This window comes from Mustela lutreola, chromosome 15, assembly GCF_030435805.1.
Source record: "Mustela lutreola isolate mMusLut2 chromosome 15, mMusLut2.pri, whole genome shotgun sequence".
NCBI classification, from domain to species: domain Eukaryota; kingdom Metazoa; phylum Chordata; class Mammalia; order Carnivora; family Mustelidae; genus Mustela; species Mustela lutreola.
In genome coordinates this window covers 48487344-48505422 of record NC_081304.1, presented here as the reverse complement: position 1 = coordinate 48505422, position 18079 = coordinate 48487344, and the positions used below count along the sequence as shown (strand labels likewise).

General features: G+C 62.2%; 1 protein-coding gene across 5 annotated transcripts in view; it reads left to right on the top strand.

Moving 5' to 3' along the window:
• Window positions 1–1867: 1867 nt before the first annotated feature.
• Window positions 1868–18079, top strand: part of LLGL1 (LLGL scribble cell polarity complex component 1) — a 17002-nt gene continuing 790 nt past the window's right edge. The window contains exons 1-23 of one of the 5 annotated variants that reach the window (XM_059147463.1): window positions 5513–6097; window positions 6522–6618; window positions 6833–7471; window positions 7618–7699; window positions 7788–7918; window positions 8871–9029; window positions 9109–9271; window positions 9350–9485; window positions 9819–9873; window positions 10036–10190; window positions 10273–10496; window positions 10711–10778; window positions 11851–12004; window positions 12081–12185; window positions 12979–13271; window positions 13819–13964; window positions 14197–14352; window positions 15395–15687; window positions 16182–16446; window positions 16641–16755; window positions 16933–17045; window positions 17324–17444; window positions 17602–17678. In XM_059147463.1, the coding sequence (XP_059003446.1) occupies window positions 7679–7699; window positions 7788–7918; window positions 8871–9029; window positions 9109–9271; window positions 9350–9485; window positions 9819–9873; window positions 10036–10190; window positions 10273–10496; window positions 10711–10778; window positions 11851–12004; window positions 12081–12185; window positions 12979–13271; window positions 13819–13964; window positions 14197–14352; window positions 15395–15687; window positions 16182–16446; window positions 16641–16755; window positions 16933–17045; window positions 17324–17444; window positions 17602–17677 (2949 nt within the window). In that variant the 5' untranslated portion in view covers window positions 5513–6097; window positions 6522–6618; window positions 6833–7471; window positions 7618–7678 and the 3' untranslated portion in view covers window position 17678. Of the gene's footprint in view, window positions 2029–5367; window positions 5466–5512; window positions 6098–6492; window positions 7472–7617; window positions 7700–7787; window positions 7919–8870; window positions 9030–9108; window positions 9272–9349; window positions 9486–9818; window positions 9874–10035; window positions 10191–10272; window positions 10497–10710; window positions 10779–11850; window positions 12005–12080; window positions 12186–12978; window positions 13272–13818; window positions 13965–14196; window positions 14353–15394; window positions 15688–16181; window positions 16447–16640; window positions 16756–16932; window positions 17046–17323; window positions 17445–17601; window positions 17679–18079 lie in introns of those variants that run through there. The other 4 variants (XM_059147459.1, XM_059147458.1, XM_059147461.1 and 1 more) reach the window with 4 other exon arrangements.

Here is an 18079-nt window from a genome sequence, read left to right as displayed (position 1 = left end):
GGGGAGGCATGGCTGCTCACTGCATGATGACTAAGTCCCCTTTCAAAGACAGAGAACGGGAGACTGAGGAAGGGCAGGGACTGGCCCAAGGTGATGAGGGGAAGAGCTCCCTTGGCAATTAGCAAGAACTCTCGGAACTGCTAACACTCACAGGGCCCTGCCAGTCTGCCTGGAACTTCCTAAGGGCTTTACAAGTCCTAATTCATTTCATCTCCATAGCAACCCCTAGAGGTAGGTACTAATAGTCTCCACATTTTCACAGGTGGGGACTGGAGGCACAGAGAGTTTAGGAAACTTGCCCCAGGCCACACAGCTTCTAAGCAACCTTGTGGGAATGTAAATTAACAACTTCACACTTCCCATTGTGAGGCTTCCATTTTGCGGAGGAGGCAATTGGGGCTCAGGTCTTGTCACTCAGTCAGTGGGTGGCAGGGCAGGGACCAGAACCTGGGCCTCCCAGTGGCCTGAGCAGCCTGTGTTGGGGCGTTCAGTGGGCTCTGCGGCCACTCTGTCCAGCCAGCTCTGCCTACAGCTCAGGTCAAAGCCCCCACTTGCCTTTGCCCATCAGTCAGCTTCTTCAACAGTAAAGCAGGAATACTGCTTCCTCCCTCACAGATAAATTGAGAGCATTAAGTCAGTTGAAATGAGAAAGGCTTTGGAGTAGTGCCTGCCACCCGGGAGGTACCCTTCAACTTTGTTACGATCATTTTTCCCTGCACTCACCTCCCTGCTCTCCCACCCACTCCTCTTCCAGATGTAGCCCCAAGCCCAGGGAAGGGCTGAGCAGGGCTGCTCTGAGCGTGGGCGGGTGGTGGGGGGGACAGCAAGGCTTCAGTCACTTGGCAGCTACTTCGGGGTCAGAAGTCAGGCCCTCCTCCCCTGACCCAGCTCTATGGGGCTGGGCCCTGGTCCACCTGTCCCACCTGCTCCTGGGAGTTCCCTCCTGCCTGGCCCAGAGCCTAGGTGGCCTATCCTCAGCCTTGGAAGGAAGGATTCAGCCTTGAGGCCATCCTCCAGATGAGAAAAGGCAGGTGGGAGGTGGGTGGGTACAGGCCCAATGGTCCCTCAGAGTCTGGGGGCAGGGTGCAGCTTTGTTTATACCCTGTTCCTGTGCCGGGGTGGCCCTTCCCCCATCTTGGAGCGGCCCAGATCCAATCTCAAGATCGTCCCAAATGCCACTTCCTGAGAAAGGGCCTCTTACCTGCCCCTCTCGTTAGCTGATGGCCTGCCTCAGAATCCCGTGCTGTTACACAGAGCCATTGATGGTGGACCCTGAAGGATGTGTAGGAGTTGCCCAGGGGAGGAGGGCATTCCTGACTGACCACCCAGCCAGAGCGAAACATGGCGGTGGGAGGTGTTCTGGCACACAGGGGAACAAATTGGTGTCCCGTGAAACTATAAATATAACTCGGCAATCACTGAGCCGTGTCGTAGATGGGGAAACTGAGGCTGAAGAGTCTGGGAGTTGGACCAGTCGGAACTCTCCTGGCTTTCGGGACAGGTCTGCCTCAATACCTGAATAAGCACGCTGCTCCTCGTTGGAGGACGGAAAAGTCCTCCTCCAAGTTCGGGAACACCCACCGGCCCCCTTCGAAGCTCGTCCCCAGCCGCCCAAGGAGGCGGCCGGCTCATGGACTACAAATCCCGGCAGGCCCCGCGCCGCGGCGCATGCTCGGCGGGAGTACTTTCGCGAGCCCGGCCGAGCCCGGGGGCCCAATCTTCCCCCATTGTCTGGCCGGTAGGGGCGGGGCGAACAGCGCACGGGCACACCCATTGGTCGGCCTGCACGTCAGTCGCTGTCTGCGGCCGCCCCCGTGCAGGCCCCGCCTCGCGCGCCCGCGCCCGGGCCGCCTGGCGCCCCGCCCGCGCCTCAGGACCGGCGGGGCCGCGCGGCGCATCCTGCGGGCGGCGGCGGCGGCGGGCGCGGCGCCGGCAGCCGGACGCAAGATGATGAAGTTTCGGTTCCGGCGGCAGGGCGCCGACCCGCAGCGCGAGAAGCTCAAGCAGGAGCTCTTCGCCTTCAACAAGGTGCGGCGGCGGCGGTTCGGGCATGGGACGGGAGAGGGCGGGAGGGGGCGGGCCGGGGGCCCGAGCCGGGGGCCCGGGGGCCGGAGCCACGTCGGGCCCAGGGGGAGGGGGCGCCCAGCTGGGGCGCGGCGCGGGGAGCGGGCCGCGCGCCCCTCGGCGGGTCCCACTTCTCGTCTTCTCCCCTGCTCCACTCTCGGACTCTGGGTGGGTCTGGGTCCCTCGCTGACTTTCCAAGTCAGCTCCTCCTGGTCCCTGTGGGCCTCACTGGCCCTGGCTCTGCGGGTCTCTGTGTACTTGGGTCTGTGTGTGTATCTGTCTCTGTGCGACTCTTTGCATGCCTCTGGGTCTCTGCCCGTCTCTGCCCAGGATCACCTCCCTATCCTCAGCCTGTCTGCTTCTGTCCCTGTGTGTCTCTGCGTATCCCTTCTCCGCCTTCCTTCATCTCTTTCTGTCTTTTCATCTCTGAGTCTTCGCCTGTCTCTCCTGCGTGTGTCTCTGCCTACATGCATCTCTGTGCAGTCTTTGGGAACTCTCCCCCTGGCTCTTGCTATCTCTTTCTCTCTCTTCCTTTGGGGGAACTCAGCCCCTGCTCAGCCCTTGGGGCAGCCCAGGGCCCCAGTTTGTTTTGCTTTCGCACCCAGGCGGGTGGGGAGGAGTGAGGAATGGAGGCAGATGTTGGGGGAGTGGGGCTGGGAAATCCGGTCCATGTTCTTTTCCTCTCCTCCCCCAAGGTCCTAGGCTGTGCCTTCCAGGGCTCTGACCTGCCCTGCTCTGCTGGGGCCTCCAGGGAAGATGCTGGCTGTGTAGGCAACTACACTTCAACTCTTGGGGCCTCAGTTTCCTTTGCTATTAAATGGGGCCACCTTTTCCCTGCTGTGGGCTCTGGCTCCCTGTGTCACATGGTGCAACTGACCTATCCTTTGGGCCAGGTGGAGGTGGTTGCTCCTTCCTTTCTTTTCCTTGGTAGGGCAAGAGGGAGCCATGGGAAAGGGGCTGCCTTCAGCTCCCTCCTCTGCCCAGCTTTTGCACTGATGTGTGGTAGATCCAGGCTCCCGCCTTTCGCTTGCTAACTTCTAGGGTATTTCTTCTATCCTCACTTTTATTCCCAACCTCTGATTGCACAGCCCCTCACTGTTCTCAGGGATTAGAGTTATTGTTACCATTATACGGGTGAGAAAATTGAGGTTCAGAGAGGGATGATGACTTGCCCAAAGTCACAGACTGCGCTGGGGCTCTCTGTCTTTGTGGCCCCTTGTCGACAAGATATGACTTGAGTCTTGAGGGGCAGGGATTTTTGGATGGGCTGCTGTGGTCCTGAGCCAGACGCGAGGAGACCCTTGTTCAGGAGAAGGCTCCGGAATGGCTAGAGGTGAAGTGGCCGAGGTGGGAATGTCTCTCAGGGCAAGCAGGGTTTCCTGGTGGTGGTGGGGCTGCCAGGGCCTTCAGATGTGGTGGCTGAGAACTTGCCAGGGGCCTGGGGAGCCCAGAAGGGTGGCTGGTGTCCAGTTTCTCCCAGCTGGTTCCCTTCGTGTGCTGGGTGACAGTGTGAGTGAGCCCCTGTGAGGTGTGAGGTGGATGGTGGGGACAGGTGAGTCAGGGACTGTGAAGTGGAGACTGGAGATATATGGTGGGTCCTCCTGGCTGGATCTGGGTTGGCAGAAGCCAAGGGCTCCCTGCTCAGGAGAGTGAGGCCCCATTCCGAGTGGCAGCGTTGGTGTAGTTTGGGGCAAGGGGCTTGGTCACAACAGGAGATAGGTGATCACTAGAGAACAAATGGGTCCTAGATCCTGAGTGGTGGCGAGCGTCAGAAGCAAGCGTGGACTTTGGACTGCCTTGCATCCAGATCCCTGTCCTGCCCACACCGTGCCCATGGGATATCCAGTCTATGTCACTTTATATCCTGAGCTCCTCCTGTGTGAGGGCCCCCTTCTAGGTATTGAGGACACACCACAGTGACCCAAGAGGGACAAATGCCTCTTCACTTGGGGTGCTGAGGTACTCGTGGGGGAGGCAGTGAAAGCCAAAGCAGAAGTGTGAAATATGCAGCAGTTAGGATGATGGCCAATGTTGGGAATATAATAAAGTAGGGTGAGGGTAGGGAGTGTGGGGACAGGGAGCCGCTAGAGCAGGGTGATTCAGGGAGGGCTTTGAGGAGGTGACTACTGAGCTGAAACCTGAGTAATGAGGAGGAGCCCTCCTTGGGGAATGCTGGGTGAAGCACTTTCCAGGTAGAGGGGCAGTAGATGCAAAGGTCCTGAGGCAGGAGCCTGCCTAGTCAATTGGAGAGCAGAAGGCCGTTGGGCCTGAATCAAGTAAGCTGGGGGAGAGAGAGAGGAGGAGGACAGAGAGGGGCCAGGTGGTGAGGTGGAAGCTCGGAGAGGGCCCTGAGCAGAGGATGGGACTGGCTAGACCTGGTTAGCTCTAATACGGACATGGCGAGGCTGGTGGGAAAGGGAAGGGCACTCCCCCGCCGCCCCCCCGCACTGCCAGCCAAATGGGTGACTCTGTCCTCAGGTGCCCTCACTGCCCCTAGTGCCCACATGGGAGACTGAGGCTTAGAGAATGTGGTGATCCAAGCAAGCTGCATAGAGGGCGCAGTCTCTGGCCTGGATTGGTTGAGGCAGGAGGGAGGCTGGGGCAGCAGGCCTGGGACCACGGTTTCTTTTGAAATGTGTGCCTTACTGAGGCACTGGTCAGGAGATGCCTGTGCCCACTTGTGGTGTCCCGCGTTGGTGTTGAGGACAGGGTGGGAGCCCCTTCAGGCAGGCCTCTGGGGATGAGTGGGAGTTCCATGGTGGATGTGGGAAGGTGGCCGAAAGCATGAGCTGGTGTAAGGAAGGACTGAGAACCCGGAGGGCTGGAGTCTGCCGTGGGACAGGCCTTGCCAGAAGGAGAGGCCCTGGGGGAGCCGGACGAGCTGATCCCGGGTGTTGCCCTCCGATCTCCAGTCGGGCCCGTGGGGAGTGCCACACACATCATACAGGACCTCAGAAAGCATGGCAGCTCATCTCCAGGAGTGGGGCACAGAGCCCCACTCTGTGAGATGGGTCGGGTCGACTTCTGTGCCTGCACCTCGGGGTTCCTGCTTCTCTCTGTTGTCAGAGCTCTGCACACGGCGGGCCAGATGTGGATGCAGAGGAGGACAAGGCCTTGGCTGGGGGAGGGCCTGTGAGGTGTGGGTTGCAGATGTGATCACCTGTTTCATCGAGATGCTGAGCTCAGATGGACGGGTGCCCGTCCTCACCGTGCAGCTACACTAGTCTGGAGGCTGCCTTGGGGTGGGCCTCAGGTGGGCCGGGGGCTTCATGCCGCTGCCCATGCCCTCCCCTCCCCCCACAGACCGTGGAGCATGGCTTCCCCAACCAGCCCAGCGCCCTGGCCTTTGACCCAGAGCTCCGCATCATGGCCATCGGCACGAGGTCTGGGGCCGTCAAGATGTATCCTTTGCGCACCGAGGCCTTCAAGGCCGGTCGGGACCTCCTGCTCGTAGCCCCCTGTGTGCTGACTCCTGGGGCCTGGCCCACTCTGGGAGGCCACAGTCGGTGCCTGGGTCCTGGTGGAGGTTTGTGCGGCCTCTACCCCTGAGACTTCTTTACAGAAATGGTTGTGGGGGAGGGATCAGCTTGTAGTGGTCACAGCTGTCCCTAGCTGTGTTTCAGCCGATGAGTTACCTAGGTGACCCTGCCACTGCTCCAGCAACTGACCGGGAACACTGGGCCGGGAGACTGGCCAGGCGCAGTACCCAGCAGGGGTGGCGAGTGGGCCAGGGTCGCCTAGTGGGCCTTGCCCTGATGACCAGGCACACACGCGTGTGCGAATGTGAAGATACATGTGTGCGGCCGAGGGGCTGGGGGCCGTGCCAGGCTCAGCATGGTGAGCACGGCAGGGCCCCCACCTGGGTGCTGGCGGCTGCACAATGGGCCGTGTGAGCCGCACAAAGCGGGCATTTTCCTGCCAGGACGGAGTGGGGGCTGGGTGGGGCACGCCGGCAGCTGACTGCCTCCCTGCCTGCTATGGAGGACCCCATCCCTGCTGCTCTCCGGGAAGCCCCTCGAGTGGGGAAACTGAGGTGAGGGCCCACTGGGGGCTGCCTGCCCTTCCCCCCGTGCCCCGTGATCCTCCGGCTCTCAGTACCCTCACTGGGGATGTTGGTTGGCCAAAAATTGAGTCAGTGCCTGGAAAGGGGTGGGGTGCATGGGGGCCTTCCCACCCCTGGGCCGGTGGCTGGGCAGGGGTGGGGGACTGGGCCTGTAGTTTGGGAGTCTGCCTTCCCTAGGAAGTGTGGTGGGGCCAGGGTGCCCCTCTCCCATGGGCTCCCAGGGAGGCACTGTGGAGCAGGGAATGGGGTGGGGAGGGGACAGTGCTCGGATCCCTTGCCCTGAACCGCCCCCCACCGGCCCTGGCCTGCTCCCGCCCCTCTGGTTGCTGTTGTACCCTCCCTGCACGTGTATTGTGTTCCCGCAGCCCCTTGCTCAGTGCAACCCCTTGCTCAGTCCCGTGTCCAGGCGACTCTGGTAGCCGCTTGAGCTGTCCGTCCATGGTGTTTCTCGCGCACAGCCTCTGCGTGCTCACAAAGAACCTGATGTACTGGTGAGGAGACAGCCCCAGAGGAGGAGGCTGGGGTCCTCCTCTTTCCCCTCCTTCCTTCCCCCAAGCTACCAGAGCCCTGGGTTGGGAAACTGAGGCTGGCCACAGCAGCTACCCCTCCCCCTCAAGGGCAGCCGTCTCCTTGGCAACCCTGGTTCCCGCCCAGCAGCTCCTGCCCTCTCTTTTGTCCCCTCTTCTTGTGTTCTGGTTCCTGCAGGGAATCCCAGCTCTAGCTCCAAAGCAACGAGCCCCTGTGTTGTTGCTGGGCAACGCTGACCCCTCCCTAGCCCTCCCTCCTGACTCCCCTCCCCCAACTTTGGACCCCTGTCGGACCACTGTCGGACCTGGAGCTGCCTGGAGCTGCCGTGACTCTGGCACTGACCCCAGGGACTTGCGGCAACTCACCCAGCCTTCCAGCCTCCATGCAATGTCTGTAAAATGGGCTGGTCGTGGCCTCTCCCTGATCACAGCAGGGGCTGCTGGCTGCCAGCTGCAGGGGGAGTTTGATGTCCTTGCTTGCAGCTGGAGGTTGGCCTGGAGTTGTGGGAAGAGGCAGCCTGGACTCTGCTGTGCCTCAGGCTTCTGTGCCCAGGCCCAGCCTGGCCTCTCTGCCTGTGTGATCCCAACCTGCGGGGCCCAGCTCCTAATGTACACAGACATGCTCTGAGGCTGACACAGAATGGGAGCCTGGCCACGTGCCAGGCCTGGGCCAAAGGTGCTGAGTGTGTTTGTATTCTCACTTGCATCAGCCCTGCAAGGTGGGAGTGGGACTCAAGCCCATTTTACAGATGAGGAAGTAAAGGTCACACAGTACCAACTTGCAGTGCAGAGTGAAGCCTGCTCTCTGATCCTGGGCGTATCTTGGGGGTACAGACTTGTGCTTCTTCAAGGATGGGTGTCCCTCCTTGGACCTTGGAGGGCAGGCCTGACTGGGGCCCGTTGGAGGGTTCTTGGAAGGGAGGATCTCCTATGCCTGCTTCTGCCCTTGACCTCTGCACTCAGCTATGGTGCACCTGGTGTGGAGTTTACCGGCCTGCACCGGGACACAGCCACTGTCACCCAGATGCATTTCCTGCCCGGCCAGGTGAGCCTCTCCCCTCCTCGGCTGCCCGAGCCTCTGTGCCCTGCCCAGCTCCCGCCTAGCCCGGTCTCTGTCTCTGCTCATCCACCAGGGCCGCCTCCTGACCCTGTTGGACGATAGCAGCCTGCACCTCTGGGAGATCGCCCACCACAATGGCTGCGCCCACCTGGAGGAGGCTCTCAGCTTCCAGCCACCAAGTCGGCCGGGCTTTGATGGGGCCAGGTACCAGATGACTTGGCTGGGAATGAGCTGTGGGGCCTGGGGGACCCTGGTGGAGGTGGTGGGAGCCGGCCTCTGCTCTGGGCCTAGGGGGGCAGAGTCCATCGAGCTGCGCCTGGGTTCTGGTGGATTTTTCGGGTGTTAAATAGGGGGTCCCGGCTGAGTCTCAGGTGATGCTCTGGTGGCAACTAGGGCCATTCATGGTTGGGGTTGGGGTAATGGGCCGTAAAGTGCATGGCTGACAGGGCAAGTTTGGGAGCAAGGAGGGTCCCACCAGGCTGTGTGAGGTGCCAGAGAGGACCCTCTAGGGGGCAACTGAGTGGGCATGGACCCCCGGTGAGAGTGTAAGGGGCCTCTCGGTCCCCGGCCCTGCTGGCCCTTGCTGAAACTGTCTGTGTGGGCAAGTCCTTAACCCTTCAAGAATCCTGTACTGCCTAAGTGGGCGGCTTGTCCTGCTCCTGCTGGGGGCTGAGTGAGACCCCCCCAGACATCTAGCCCTCCCCCTGGGATGTGTCCCCCAGGGAGGTCTCTCATCTTCTGCAGGCAGGGTCAGTCTGGGGCACCTCCAGTGAAGTCAGGGGGCCATTTGTGGGCTGGTGATTGGGGACCCCGGGTTGGGCTCAGGAGGGTCGTGTATGTCCTGGAGCCCTTGGTCCTGGCCTGGGCACTGGCCTGGTTCCTGCCTTCCCCTCCTAGTGAGTGGGAGGGGCTCGGGAGTCTGTCTCCAAGACCTGGGGAACCTATTTTTATCCCTCTCCTTCCCAACATCCTGATGAATAATTGAGCTAATTACGAGGCCCGCAGCCGTCACCGTTGCCTTCCCGGTGCGCCAGCCCACTCGAGAACCAGGGCTCTGTGAGCGCAGAGGGGCCGTCATGAGCAGCCCCGCCCCATCCATACCCTTCCTTAGCAGGGCCTGGGCTCACCCTCACCTGCCTCCCCTCCTCCTGTGCAGTGGCCCGCTCAGCCTTGCCCGCATCACAGTGGTCCTGCTGGTGACAGCTGGTGACATGGCAGCCCTGGGCACTGAGGGCGGCAGCGTCTTCTTCCTGGATGTTCCCACCCTGACACTGCTCGAGGGGCGGACTCTTGTCCCAGACGAGGTTCTTCGCAGGTGAGAGGCAGGCGGATTCCCCTGGCAGCCAGTCCAGGCCTGGGGGTGCTCCTGCCAGCTCACATGAGCCCCTCCTCAGCGTGCCAGACGACTACCGGTGTGGGAAGGCACTGGGACCCGTGGAGTCACTCCAGGGACACCTGCGGGACCCCACCAAGATCCTCATTGGCTACAGCCGGGGCCTGCTGGTCATCTGGAACCAGGCGGCGCAGTGCGCAGACCGCGTCTTCCTGGGTAACCAGGTATGTGGGGGAGGCCGGCGGCCCCCGCCGAGGCCCTCTGCTCACACCCCTGCTCACACTCCCCCCTCTGCCCGGCAGCAGCTGGAGAGCCTGTGCTGGGAACGCAGCGGCAGCACGCTGGTCAGCTCCCACAGCGATGGCAGCTACGCCGTCTGGTCCGCCGACACCGGCGACTCCCTGATGACCCAGCCCACAGTGGCCACCACGCCATATGGTGAGTGCCGGGAAGGCCGAGGGCGGCTCCTGCCACCTGAGCATGGGGTTGGCCGGTGACTCCAAACTCAGGCACTTGGGGCTGCCTGGCCTTGGTGGGGATGTCCAAGAGAACTGGTGGAAGGCGGCAGTGCCAAGCGCCATCCTCAAAGGTGAGACCCCTGGGGGGGGTGCACGGTGGGATAGTGGGCCTTCCCCTCAGGGAGTCAGGAAGCAGCTGCGAGGTGGGGAGCGATGGAGGCAGACTAGGAATGGGAGAAGCTTGGAGAAGTGTGACCTGGGGCCCTTCCGGTCCTGGGGAGCGAGTGAGCCCGACACTGTCCCACCCCTCCAGGCCCCTTCCCCTGCAAAGCCATTAACAAGATTCTGTGGCGAAACTGTGAATCTGGGTAGGTGGGGAGCGGGTGCTCAGACGTGGGCTGGGGGCTGTGTCTGCAGCGGGGAGCAGGGTGGGCGCGGGGGCGCAGGGACGGCCTGCATCGCTCTCCTTGGGCTGGGCAGTGCGCACCTGGGGCCCTGTGGCTCATGCGACTCCCCTGTCGGCCCTGCAGGGACCACTTCATCATTTTCAGCGGAGGCATGCCCCGTGCCAGCTACGGTGACCGCCACTGTGTGAGTGTGCTCCGGGCCGAGACCCTGGTGACGCTGGACTTCACTTCCCGCATCATCGACTTCTTCACGGTGCACAGCACACGGCCTGAGGATGGTGTGTGCCCGCCCTGGCCTGTGCTCCGTGCCCTGTGCCCCATGCCCTCTGCCACTGGGCTCACCTAGCCCTCATCCCGCAGAGTTTGATGAGCCCCAGGCCCTGGCTGTGCTGCTCGAGGAGGAGCTGGTGGTGCTGGACCTGCAGACGCCCGGCTGGCCTGCCGTGCCCGCCCCGTACCTGGCCCCACTGCACTCGTCCGCGATCACCTGCTCTGCACACGTCGCCAATGTCCCCGCCAAGCTGTGGGCCCGCATTGTGAGTGCTGGTGAGCAGCAGAGCCCGCAGCCTGCTTCCAGCTCCTCGGTATGTGCCCGGGGCCTCCTGCGGGGCCAGGGATGGGTGGGGGATGGAGGATGGCAATGGTGATCCAGGCTCTGACAGGCCTAGGCCCGGAGTGGGGAATATGGCAGACATGCATAGGGAACTCAGGCAGTTTGGGCCCTGGGTACCAGGCCCAGGGTTAGAAGAAGGCCTTGTCCTGACCTTCCGCTTCCAAATCTCTGCCTCCCTCTCCCAGAGCTGGCCCATCACTGGGGGCCGGAACCTGGCCCAGGAGCCATCCCAGCGAGGGCTACTGCTGACCGGGTAGGCAGATGTGTGTTCCATGGTCAAGCACAGATGTGACATGTTTATGTGTGCGTGTGTGTGTGTGGGTATGTATGCAGATGGGGCCTGGTGTGTGTGTGTGTGTGTGTGTGTGCAGATGGGGCCTGGTGCAGACCCCACAGGTGCAGGAGAGCCTGTTTGGGGCCTGGTGGATTCTGATCTGCCTGATGAGCCAGGCCCCGCCCCTGGTGGGACCAGGACACCCCCTCTCCTGCAGGGTGGATTAGGATGAAGCTTCCCTAGGCCCCGCCCTGCCCTGCCTTTTGGTCTGGAACTGAGCTCCACCCACCCGGCCTGCCCTGGGACCGGAAAATCTGGGTTGGCCCACGCACGGATCTGCCCTGGGCAGGTGCTGCAGAGCCCAGCCTGGGCCTGGCGGGCGCTGACGTGCCCAATGACTCAGGCCCTAGCTTCCTGCCTTGCCTCTCTCTGCTGGAACCCTCAGGCCTCTGGCTCCAGCGTCGCCTCCCCTGCTGGGGAACTGATCGTGGCTCTGGAAGTGTCCCAACTGGCCCCTGAGACTCAGGCACCTTTTCACACCCTGGCTCTGGGCTCTCACCACTGTGCGGAGGCCCCTGACGTGGGCCCTGCAGCTGTGTCCTGAGGCTGCACCCCAGATCTGTCTGCTCCTTCCCCCTATTTCCCCTCCCTGCTTCCTCCCAGCCTCCCCAGGCTTCCTGCTGCTCTGCCTACATGGCTGCCTCATGCCCCAGCTGATCCTTCTGCTCTGTGGCTAGCTCCCGAGGGCCTTTCCTGGATGTGCCCGTAGTCCTCTCTTCCCTGCATTTTCTCCTCTACCATCTCCTGCTCATCACACTGGTGATTATTTCCACCCCTTTTCACCCTATTTGAGAGGCCCAGGTGCATGGGGTCTGGCATACAGTGGGCGCTCAGTATGTGTTTGCTTGCTGCAGTTGATGCGTCCTTGTGTGCTGTGGGAGTCTGGTCAGTGCTTGGTGTCTGCAGTGGGTGCTCAGTGAGTGGTCGCAGGATGAGTGGCCAGGGAGGCGCAGGGGGACCAGGGGTGGGGCTGATGTCGCCTTCCCCGCAGCCACGAGGACGGGACTGTGCGGTTCTGGGATGCCTCTGGTGTGGCACTGCGGCCGCTCTACAAGCTCAGCACAGCCGGCCTCTTCCAGACAGACTGTGAGCACGCTGACAGCCTGGCCCAGGCCGCCGAGGACGACTGGCCCCCCTTTCGCAAGGTGGGCCCCTCCCCGAGCTCTGGGGACCTGGGCCCTACTCTGCCCTGAGTCCTCACTCCTCCATTCTGCCCCCCAGGTGGGCTGCTTTGATCCCTACAGTGATGACCCTCGGCTTGGTGTACAGAAGGTGGCCCTGTGCAAGTACACAGCCCAGATGGTGGTGGCTGGCACAGCAGGCCAGGTACGGCAGAGGTGGCTTCGGGTTGGGGTCTCCAAGGGCTTTCTGGAGGAAGTAGATCTGACCCAGAGTGGGGCTCCAGGTGAGAGTGGCTGGGTTGAGGCCGGCCAGGGAGGTGGAACCTCTTGGGGGCCTTGAGGCTAGACACTGGCTCTTGGGGAGCCATGGAGGGTTGGGGCTGGGAACGGGAGCACAAGTGTAAGGTGAGCTCTGGGAGAATGGGGACCAGCAGGGCTCGGTCTCTGCGGTGCCCCCAGCACCCCGCACGATACATATGTGTTCCACGGGCACTTACTGTTAAATGGGAGACTGGTGAGTGGAAAGGAGTTTGCTCCAAAGGCCAGTGGCTCTTGGTTACTGCTTTGTCACTGGCACTCATGCAGTATACAGAAGGTATACTCTGTATACCTTATACTTTGTAGACCTTACACCTTATAGCTTATACCTTAAGGTATACCTTAATATATATAAGAACATAAGAACTTAGTAAGAAAGTACACTCTGTATACTTTATGCCTTGTACTCTGTATAAACTCTGTTTAATGAAGACGGGCTTGGAGGGATAGGATACTTGGCTGATAAAAAACAAGGAAGCAGGTTTTGGTCACCATTGTGTTCCCTAGTGCTCAGTGAAGGTCCTGGTATACAGCAGGCATTCAGTAAGTGCTTATTAAGTAGATGAACTAGAGACGATACCACTGGGACCACCCTGACGGCCTTGGCAGGCTTGGGTGGGGCCTGGCTACTCCCATCCGCCTCTATGCTGACCCCTCCGCCACCCTGACTGTGGGCTCAGGTGCTGGTGCTGGAGCTAAGTGACGTGCCCTCGGAGCAGGCGGTCAGCGTGGCCAGCGTGGACCTCCTCCAGGACCGAGAGGGCTTCACATGGAAAGGCCACGAGCGGCTGAGTCCGCGTACGGGACCGCTGCCGTGGCCTGCTGGCTTCCAGCCCCGAGTGCTTGTTCAGTGCCTGCCACCAGCTGCTGTCACCGCTGTCACGCTCCATGCTGAGTGGAGCCTTGTGGCCTTTGGCACCAGTCACGGCTTTGGCCTCTTCGACTATCAGCGCAGGAGCCCAGTGTTGGCCAGGTGTGTGGGGGGTGGGGCTGGAGCCTGGTGATGAAGGGTCTGTACTGCCCCCCTTACCCCTACCCCCGACCCCAGCCTCCTGTCTGGGCCTCGCTTTCCCCTTTTAAGGTCTGAGATAATGGAGATAGGGTGCCCTGAAAGCCCCCTGCCCCTCTGGCAGCCCTGTTCTTTTTTTTTTTTTTTTTTTTTTTTTTTTATATTTTATTTATTTATTTGACAGACAGAGATCATAGATAGGCAGAGAGACAGGCATAGAGAGAAGGGGGAAGCAGGCTCCCTGCTGAGCAGAGAGCCTGACGTGGGGCTTGATCCCAGGACCCTGAGATCATGACCTGAGTGAAGGCAGAGGCTTAACCCACTGAGCCACCCAGGCGCCCCTGGCAGCCCTGTTCTTAGGGGAAGTGCTGCTGGGGAATTTAAGCCCCAGCTGCTGGGATGGTGGGGCAGCATCCCTGGGCCTCTGGTTCCAGACCCCTGGGGCTGGCGGCTGCATGGTGGCCACTCCCGGAGTCTGCTCTGGACCCTCGCTGATGTAGCCTGCCTGCAGGTGCACACTTCACCCCAATGACTCTCTGGCCATGGAGGGCCCACTGTCCCGGGTGAAGTCCCTGAAGAAGTCTCTGCGCCAGTCCTTCCGGCGCATCCGCAAGAGCCGAGTCTCGGGCAAGAAGCGGACTGCTAATACCACCAGCAGCAAGGTGAGCTGGGGCTCGGCTGCCCGGGTGCCGCCTGGCTGCCTCTGCGGGCTGGGCATAGCTGCGGAGCCAGGCCCCAGCCCTGGCCTGGGCCCTGGGCCCTGGGCCCGGTGTCTGGTCGCCACGGTTGCCCCGGCCAGCGTGATGAGGACAGGGCGGGGAGGGTGCTGGGCTGTTGGGCACTGGGCTGTGGGGGAGGCGGCAGGCGTCCTGGAGGCCGCTGCCCCTCCAGTTGCAGGAGGCCAACGCACAGCTGGCTGAGCAGACGTGTCCCCACGACGTGGAGATGACCCCGGTGCAGCGCCGCATCGAGCCCCGCTCTGCTGATGACTCCCTCTCTGGCGTCGTCCGCTGCCTCTACTTTGCTGACACATTCCTTCGAGATGGTGAGATGGGGGGGTGGGCTGGGGAATGGGCCTCAGCTGGCCATCTAGGCCATGTTGGTGGAGGGCACTGCACCTTCCAGGAAGCAGGAAAGCCGACCGCATGCTGCCCGGAGCTGGTCCCCCAGGCACACTTGGTTCCTGGTGCCTTTGTCCATTCATCTCAAGAACACCTTATGCTTGGTGTTGGGTCAGCATCTAGTCAGGCCCTGCTTGGCATCTTTCTTATGGGACTTCCAGTCCCTGGGTTTGCGAGGGGAGCACCCCCTCCTGGTGTCATTTTTATGTCGGGGATCCTATGTCCCGTGGCTCTTCTCACTGGATGTGGCAGCCCTCCTTACCGCGTTCTGCTGTCCCTGTGAGGCGGCCGATGGGTCACGGCTTCCCAGCGGCCAGTGTCCCTTGTCAGGGCCTGTAGTGAGCTGCTGACTTTCCCTGGGGGTTTGGCTCCCCCTGACGGCTGCTGCAGAGGCCAGCAGTTCATCAAGTGCTCATGGCAGTGACTGGCACTTCCTGCTGGCTCCTGCCTCTGATTCTAATGGAGGGCCTGTCCCCAGAGTTGCAGCTCACACGGGCCAAGCTGGCAAGACAGTGTCCCTGGGGGGCCCCAGTGTCTTCCAGCCCTGGCCTGAGGGCTCCATGTGTGGCTGTGAGGCGGCAAGCACCCCGAAGGGGGTTGGCCGCAGCCAACTGGAGCATGTCTGTAGGGTGAGGGGGTTCTGAATCTGTCGCTGGGACCGGTGATGGTGTACGGTGGCCTTGGGGAACGCTCAGGGCTGGGGTCCCTGGTACAGAGCTGGGGGCTGAGGTTGCCACGGGATGGGGTTTAGAGGCCCGGGTGTATGTGGGAACCTGCATGAAACCGTTCCCCCTCATGCGAGGGCTGTATCTCAGGCCCCACATTTCATCAGCAGCACAGGGTCTGTGCCTTGGCCTCTGGGGAGGTGTGGGTCGGGGGAGAGGCGCTTCTGGGGCCTTGGGAGGAGAGAGGAGGCACCCGTGGGGCGCGGCCGGCAGCCCGCCTCACAGGTCGGGCCTCCCACAGCGGCCCACCACGGACCCACCATGTGGGCAGGCACCAACTCGGGCTCTGTGTTCGCCTACGCGCTGGAGGTGCCAGCAGCGGCGGGTGGTGAGAAGCGACCCGAGCGGGCGGTGGAGGCCGTGCTGGGCAAGGAGGTGCAGCTGATGCACCGCGCCCCCGTCGTGGCCATCGCCGTGCTGGATGGCCGTGGCCGCCCACTGCCCGAGCCGTATGAGGCCTCCCGGGACCTGGCACAGGCTCCCGACATGCAGGGCGGCCACGCCGTGCTCATCGCATCTGAGGAGCAGTTCAAGGTAAGCCCCAGGGAGACACTCCAGGCTCCTGCCCAGACACCATTGGACCCTCTAGAAACTGCCCTGTACCCCTCATCTGCTGAGATCCCTCCCTCTCCCCGAGACACCCCCGGCTAGTACAGGTGCCCCCTGCAGAGCCCAGGTGGCTGTAGTCCCTCAGCACCCTCCTGCCCCCCTGAGTCCCCACGAAGACCCTCTGAGCACTCCTTGGGGCTCTGCCCGGCTGGAGTTTGGGATCTGAGGGGGTAGCAGCCACCTGACCCTCACAAGCCAGTGTGGCTGGTTTGGCCATAGTTGGCGGGGCCCTGGGCCCTCAGCGTGGAGCCTGGGTGGAGTGTGAGGAGAGGGTAGCTGGGGGCGGGTGAGTCCTGGGCGAAGGCGGCCCTGTGGCCAAGCTGCACAGGCCCCGCTCTCGCAGGCTGGGTCCAGGGTGGGGGCTGCTGCCTGTGCTTGGGACTCCAGGCTCTGCTCATTGGCTGCCTGCCCGCCGCCAGGTGTTCACGCTGCCCAAGGTGAGCGCCAAGACCAAGTTCAAGCTGACAGCCCACGAGGGTTGTCGCGTGCGCAAGGTGGCACTTGCCACATTTGCCAGTGTGGCCTGTGAGGACTACGCGGAGACCTGCCTGGCCTGCCTCACCAACCTGGGCGACGTGCACGTGTTCTCGGTGCCTGGCCTGCGGCCGCAGGTGCACTACTCCTGTATCCGGAAGGAGGACATCAGCGGCATCGCTTCTTGCGTCTTCACACGCCACGGCCAGGGTGAGGGCAAGGCTTCCTAGGGTGGGCAGCCTGAGCAGGGCTGAGAGGGTCACTGGGGAGTGTTGGCAGAGAGGGGCCCCAGGGCCGGCGCGGGACTGGCCCCAGAGGCCGGGGGGAGGGAGAGTCTGCTGAGGGGCTGGGGTTGGAGTCCCAGTCCTAACTGCATCCCTCTCCTCGCCTGCACCCCTCTCCAGGTTTTTACTTGATTTCTCCGTCTGAATTTGAACGCTTCTCTCTGAGTGCCCGGAATATCACAGAGCCGCTCTGCTCTCTGGACATCAGCTGGCCCCGAGATAGCACCCGTGCCAGGTGCATGGAAGGCCCGGCCCAGGCGGCCTACCATGGGCGCTCTCATCCCCGTGCCCCAACTCTGCATGGAATGAGGGTGGCCCTCCATGGTGGCACCCCTCTCTGTCCCTGGGGCCTGGGAGAGGGCAGGCAGGGTCTGACATGTGTGGGGTCCCCATCATGACCCCGTCTCTGCAGCCACAGGCTCCGAGAGTCACCCAAGCTGAGCCAGGCTAATGGGACCCCAGGCATCGTCCTGGCCTCACGGAGCCGCGATGGAAGCCCGGATCCTGGCCACAGCAAGGGAGCTGGTAAGGGGTACTGGGGTGGGGAATAAAGGTGGCCAGACTCCACACAGCTCAGACCTGGGGGCAGGTCTCCGTGGGAGGCAGTAGCCTGGCCCTGGCTAGAAGCCCAGCGTGGGCCAAGCTAGGTAGGAGAGGGCTGGAGGTCAGCCCGTGGTCCTGAGCCTCACTGTGGGCTGGGTTTGGGTCTGGGTCCTCAGGTCTGTGGGGATGGAAGGTGGAGGGCTGAGGGTGCTTGGTGCCGTGGGGCTCCAGGCAGGGGCCTGACCACTTCATCCCTGCAGACACCCCAGAGCCGCCTGAGGCCATGCTCTCGCCCATGTCCATCGACTCGGCCACTAGTGCAGACACCACACTGGACACGACAGGGGACGTCACGGTGGAGGATGTGAAGGATTTCCTGGGGTGAGACATGTGGGCAGGTGGGCGTGCGGGAGGGTCTCCCCAGGCTCCCTAGCCTCCTGCTTGCACCCTCTGGCTTCCCTTCTGTCAGAGCTGGGCACGGAGGTCTGAGGAAGGGCCCAGTGCTAGGACCTTCTGATGACCATCCCTTTCCCCCCAGCTCTTCAGAGGAATCGGAAAACCTGAGGAACTTGGCAGAAGATGAGGCTCGAGCCTGTGCCATCCTGATCAAATAAGGTGCTGACCAAATAAGGCCCTGAGTCGGCCTGCTCCGTGCCGTTTGACAGCCCTGATTTTCATACCTGAGTCTTAGAAAAACAGGGCCGGCCTGTCAGCTCCTGGATGTCATAGGTGGTGTGTGGAACCAGTCCAGAGCAAACAGCTTCGCAGTGCTGGCAGCTGGGAGCTTGGGGGCTGGCTCGGCCAGCACATTTTGCAGATGAGATCCCCCAGGCTCGCGTGGTTGGGTCTAGCACGGTGATCCCGGGGAGCAGGACCTGGATCTGGGGTCTGCGTCTGGGGGGTCCCTAGGTCTGCCCCACCTGTTGGCTGTCTGGTGCCCCCACCCAGTGTGGCCCTGCACTCCAGCTCCCACTTCCTGTTGTTGGGGTTACTGCTGCCAAGCCTGACCTCGGTGG